General features: G+C 51.9%; 1 protein-coding gene across 1 annotated transcript in view; it reads right to left on the bottom strand.

Moving 5' to 3' along the window:
* Nucleotides 1–3726: 3726 nt before the first annotated feature.
* Nucleotides 3727–6000, bottom strand: part of LOC309414919 (serine/threonine-protein kinase PAK 3-like) — a gene marked incomplete at its 5' end in the record, with an annotated part of 28057 nt that continues 25783 nt past the window's right edge. Inside the window, 2 exons of the mRNA XM_082012298.1 lie at nt 3727–3865; nt 5022–5159. Coding sequence (XP_081868424.1) covers nt 3773–3865; nt 5022–5159 — 231 coding nt within the window. The 3' untranslated portion in view covers nt 3727–3772. The remainder of the gene's footprint in view (nt 3866–5021; nt 5160–6000) is intronic.

Raw genomic sequence — 6000 nt, 5'->3', positions numbered from 1 at the left:
CCTCGATTAATTGAATTCATTTTGGTTGATGGCACCTTAATAAAGGTGAAGTCAAACAACGCAGACTAAAAAGTTAACTTTCTTTTTCTTCTTTTAATAGGAAAGGATTAAAGCTGGAGCACTATTCCTGAAGTGCCTGGAAATTTTTGTTTGCTTGATTTGAATTTAACAGATGCCAGCTTAGTCTAGCAGCTCTCGGACAAAACTGGCATCTCCCAGCAGGAACCTTTTCCTCCTGGGCAGCAATATCCCCGAGCAGAGACTTGGCAACAAATCTTTCTCTTTCTGAAAAGTCACACCCCAAGGCCTGTAATCACATTCAAACTTGTCAAGACAGCAGCTTACCAAACTGAAATATCATACTAAGTACCACGAAACCATTATCATCTCTGAGAAACAAGCACCACTTTTTAGGTTTAAAAGAATTTATGACTTCTCTAAGAACGTTTCTTACGTATAGTCACCATAAATGTTCTGCCGGAAAACTTCAGTAGTGCCCTGATACGGTTCACACGTAGTACCAGGGAAAAAAAATGCTTAGAGACATATGGTGAAATGATGCTCGATAGCACCTGAACGACAATGTCTTTGGTGTAGAAAAGAAGCGATATTAACAAGAAATTCCAAGGTGTCATTTAGATACGGAGAACATCCATGGCAGAGGGGCCATTAGAGGGTCTGCACAGATGGTAACTCACAGCTACACTCTTGATCCAAAGTGTTGCTAGCGAGCAGTTGCTGCAACAGCCACCAAGCCAGTTTTCCAGTGCAGTGGAGTAAAGCAAGGTGATCACAAAACGAAGTCACCAAAGACAATTTATTTCTTCAAAGTAGCCACCTGTTGTCTTCCCATCACATTATCGCTTCCCACCCCGTGTAAGCCCCCGCGCCGCTTGCCCTCCCAGTCCCCCCGCAGGCCGGCAAGATGGGCCTCAGGCTGACTCAGGCTACGTGGGGACGAGCCACAAAGAGCAGAGCGTGGCTCCCACAGGCCATGGCCATCACAGGGTGGTCTGTGACACTGCCAGCCGGGCAGTCCCCGAGCCCCCACGCCCGCCGCCCCCACGCACCTTCTTTGGTCTGGGCGTTGGTGATCTGCAGGTCACAGGTGGCCGCCTTCAGCTTCTCCCGGCCCATGATCTGGCGCTTGAGGTCGCACAGGGAGATGTGGAGGCCGGTGAAGGTGACCGTGTCATAGCTCAGCTTGGAGGAGAACTTGTAGTGGACGCACGACATGGTCGGGGCCTGCTCCCCGACGGCGTCTACTACAGCGGACCGACGGGGCTGAGCTCACCCCCGCAACAAGTCCGGCCTGCGGCCCTCAGCGACGAGCGGGCGGGCGGATGACGGGGAGAGGCCCCCGCGGCCCCGGCTCGGCCTCTGCTCCCTCTCTCACGCAGCGCTCCCAGGCCCAACCACTCGCTGTGGGCACTCGGGCACCTCTGCCTCAGCGTTCCGTTGGCGGTTTAACGGACGCCAGCCGCAGGGGCTGCCCTGATCGCATCACTGCGCGTGCCCAACGGAACACTGCACCCCCCCACGCCTCACCTGGCCTGTGGTGTCCCTCCTGTCACCCCCCTGGGCCTGCCACTGCCTGGTGTCCTGTCACACCCCAGGCCTGTGGTGTCCCTCCTGTCACCCCCCTGGGCCTGCCACTGCCTGGTGTCCTGTCACACCCCAGGCCTGTGGTGTCCCTCCTGTCACCGCCCTGGGCCTGCCACTGCCTGGTGTCATGTCACACCCCAGGCCTGTGGTGTCCCTCCTGCCACCCCCCTGGGCAGTCACTGCCCGGTGTCCTGTCACACCCCAGGCCTGTGGTGTCCCTCCTGTCACCCCGAAGGCCTGTCACCGCCTGCTGTCCCTCCTGTCACCCCCAGGCTGTCACTACCCGCTGTCCCCTCCTGGCAGCAGCCGGCCAGGACAAGACAGCCTGGGGAAGATGCAGTGGGCTTTGCCGTGCGGCACTTGGCTGCCCGTGCCCAGGCCCAGCGAAGGGAGGGGACATCTCAGGGTGTCCGAGTGTCTCTTCTTGCATTTACGGGACGTTCGGTCAAAGAGCCAATGGCCATTGATGGTTATTGCCATAAACCCATCTGCTTGTACTGGTACCGCTTCCACAAAAAGAAGACGACAGGTCATTGTCAGAGGAGACTCCCTTCTGAAGGGCACAGAAGGCCCCATATGCAGACCGGACCCACTTCTTAGGGAAGTCTGCTGCCTCCCTGGGGCCCCAGTTAAAGGTGTGAAGAATAAGCTTCCTGCCCTGGTACGGCCTCAGATTATTCTCCATTATTGATTTTTCATGTAGGTAGTGACAAAGTTGCAGCAAGAAGTCCAAGGGCAATCAAGAGAGACTTCGGGGCCTTGGCACGACTGGCTAAGGGATCAGGAGCACAAGTAGGTTCTCCTCGGTCCTTCCAGTTGCAGGAATGCTGACGGAAGGAACAGGAAGAGCCAGCAGCTTGAGCCCGGTGACACCGGCAGAATTGGGAGGTTTTTGATCATGAGCTGGTCCACACGACACCAGGCCTGCTGGTGACAGGTGGGGTACACGTGTCTCAAAGGGGGAAAAGGGTCTTTGCACAGGACTTAGCAGGGCTCCATGAAAGAGCCTTAAACTAGATTCGAAGGGGGAAGGGGATAAAACCCGGCTCGCTCTAGATGAGCCTGGGGGCGGCACGCCGATGTTTGAGGGATGGTGCTAGCGAGGTGCTGCAGTCTGCCAGCTCAGTGGAGGTAGGGAGCATGGAGAGCTGTGTGACAGCAAAGACGCAAGGGTTATTGATGTGTTAGAAACCACAGCAGAACTGCCCCTTTGGACTTCCGGAGGGCATACTGGAGTCACTGTGTTCAGCCAGCTGGGCAGAGGATAGGGAATCCCCCATATGATGCGTCCCGTCTGCCTGGTGGGCCTGTCCCAGGGAAGGCAGGGTGCAGTTCTAAGAGTCTCTCGCTTGCTCGCTCTCCCTGATAGCCTCAATCTAGTCACCTCCTCCCGCAGCTCGGTCACTACGTGGAAGATTTCCTCTCCCTGGGCGCACCTCCCACAGCTGTGCTCACTGCTGCCGTCCATCAGCATTGCATCCGTCCGTTGCCTCAGCCGAGGACACTGGGACGGACAGAGCGAGCAAGAGTAGGTCAGTTGAGGTATGAATGACAGTGGCAACACAAAGACTGGAACTAAACAAGAAGCCAAAGCCAAACAAGCCAATGGCCTAATCCAAGAACAACCCAAGCATCCTGCCTTCCTACTGCCAAAACAGGACGGTGGTTCATACCTTAAAGGGTACTTAGCCCTTTGCAGGACCAGGCCTAGACATGAAGACTACAGCGCTAAGCTGTTTTACAGGGTTTTTTCCTTTTTTTTTTTTTTTTAAACACTGGGTGGCTGTTGCTTCACTTGCTGTTTTGACTGTCACAATTTCAAAGTGAGTGTACAGCTTATTCACAGGGTGAGAAGGAAGGGGACCTTCCAAATGAATTTGCTTTCCCTTGGAAATGGCTGAGGCAGGCAAGCATTTGTGGTTGTTACCTCTCTGTCTTAAGCCCTGTTTTGTCTTAAAAATAAATTCAGGAGCCAGAAGGCAGGAAGAAGAGAAACGGTCATATTTTACTCCTTGAGGGGCTGGGTTGTTCTCCCTCCTACCACCATGACTGTGACCATTGGCTTCTTTATCCATCCACCTGTCCCACAGCACAAGCGTTGAGGTTCTGTAGAGTTTTATTCTCAGTCCTGCTCTGAGCTGGCATGGGAGAAAGCCGGCTTGAAGCACTAGTGGCTGCTGCCGTTCTTATTCGCTTCCTTTGCTTCCGTGATCAGCGGCGTCAGGCTGGAGAGAGGCTTGGCTAATTTTAGGAATGGATGCTGTGCAAAGGAAAAAAAGAAATGAACCATTACTTTCCAAACTCAGGTACTCACAGCCTCAAGCAGCATTTCTCTGGTTATGGGGAATACGCTGAAACAGGACTGAGGGGACCATCTGCACCTGCGTCTTCATGTCCAGTACCTTGCTATCACAGGCAAACAGGGCCCAAAATCCCATTAATCCCTTTATCAAGTTGTCTTCAGCGTGCTGGCATTTCTGCCCTGCCAGCACTCTGGGAATGCTGTTTGCTCTCCCAGGGCCTTGTTCCTTTCAGGAAACGCAAGTTACTTACTTAGGTTCCTGTTTTTTAAAGACATGGGCTGAGTTGTCAGAAAAGAGCAGAGGCATAAACCGTTCCTTAGGGAACTCCAATAGCTCTAGGAAATGTTTATGCCAGGAGTATTTAGGCCCATGTGTTCTTCTGAAGGCCACGGAGGTACAGGTTTTCAGCACCAAGACAAGAGCAGGGACACCAGAGACAGAGCGCTGACGGACTCAGCTCTGGCTTGCAGCGAGAGCAGTGGCTACCATCCCATTTGCCACTATGAGAGCTGAATATACTACCAAAATTCAACACAGGGCCGCAAAAATGATCAGAGGGACAGAATACCTCTCCTATGAGGACAGGCTGAGAGAGTTGGGGTTGTTCAGCCTGGAGAAGAGGAGGCTCCGGAGAGACCTTTTTGCAGCCTTCCAGTACTTAAAGGGGGCTTCTAAAGAAAGATGGGGACAGGTTTTTTAGCAGGGTCTCTTGCAACAGGACAAGGGGTCATGGTTTTAAACGACAAGAGGGTAGATTCAGGCTGGATCTAAGGAAGAATTTTTTTGCAATGAGGTGGTGAAACACTGGCACAGGTTGCCCGGAGAGGTGGTAGATGCCCCATCCCTGGGAACATTCCAGGTCAGGTTGGACGGGGCTCTGAGCAACCTGCTCTAGTCGAAGATGTCCCTGATCAGTGTACGGGGGTTGGACTAGATGACCTTTAAAGATCCCTTCCAACCCAAACCGTTCTATGATTCCACTTCTTTTCCTTTTGAAAAGCACCAAGACTGGAGACTAATATGAGGGGGTTCCGTCTCATGCCTTTGAGTTTAGCTGGTGAGAAAACCATTCCATAGAACAGCTGTTCCGCTTGCAGCCGTGTCCCCTTTTACCTGCAGAAGTTCCTTGGCAGACCCTCGCCTGTCCACATCCACCTCCAGGCAGCAGCTCAGAAAGTCGCGAAACACCGCGGACAATCGCTCAGGGTTCTGCAGCTCTGGTGTCCCGTTCGTAGCGATCAGATGCAGCGCCTAGAGAAAAAGGGAACATGAGACTCCACCTGTTTCCTTCATATCCATAACTGCCCAGATAGACCCCATTTTTTAAGGTTCAGTCTCCAGTGGCAGTTTCTTCCCTGGCAGGGGGTCAGACAGGATTTTTCTATAGCTACATAAAAAGCCTTGAGGCAGCCACAGCTCTTCCAATATCAAAATGATCTTGCCTTGACAGCTGATTTCACGGACTGACCTGGTTAGTATGAACTACATCGGCAAAAGCACATTTTGCTTCTCCAAGTAGTGACAGGCTTGTGACAGTGACAGTTTACAGCCTCTTTTAAAGAGTGAATTTGGCCTAACGCTATTATTTCAGAGGATTACTACTGAAAATGCATCTCAGCGGGGCTCACTGTTCCCTAAAGTACAGCTTCCATAAAGCAAAGGTAGCCAAGTTTTTTGCTCTGCTCTTGATAAAAATGGTAACCAGATGGGAAAAAAGGAAATCCATCAGCTTAGTCCTTGGATAAAGAAACAGAAACATTGGGAACCTTTTTTTCAACACAGGCACATAAGTTGCATGCACAAATATCTTATGAAGAAAATGCATCTTTGGGCAGATGGGAGCCAAGCTGCAACAACGTCTTTCAGCAGTCTCCAAATTCCAGATCAGCGTCACTTATGTGTTAAGAAGAAAACGTTTAATGCTTGCTATCAGAAAAACGAGTAATTCCATCGCTATGGTAACACTCCGCTACCTCAGAATTGGGAGTATTCACCTCTGTTAAGGGTTGAGTCCTCTGTGGATTCCCCTCCATGTTGTGCATAAATGTCCAGCTGCTCATCTGAATGCACAGTCATTCTGTGCACACAAGCC

This window comes from Phaethon aethereus (assembly GCF_964289735.1).
Source record: "Phaethon aethereus genome assembly, chromosome: 34".
Lineage (NCBI taxonomy): Eukaryota > Metazoa > Chordata > Aves > Phaethontiformes > Phaethontidae > Phaethon > Phaethon aethereus.
The sequence above is the reverse complement of the archived record's forward strand: the minus strand, read 5'-3'. Positions and strand labels throughout refer to the sequence as shown.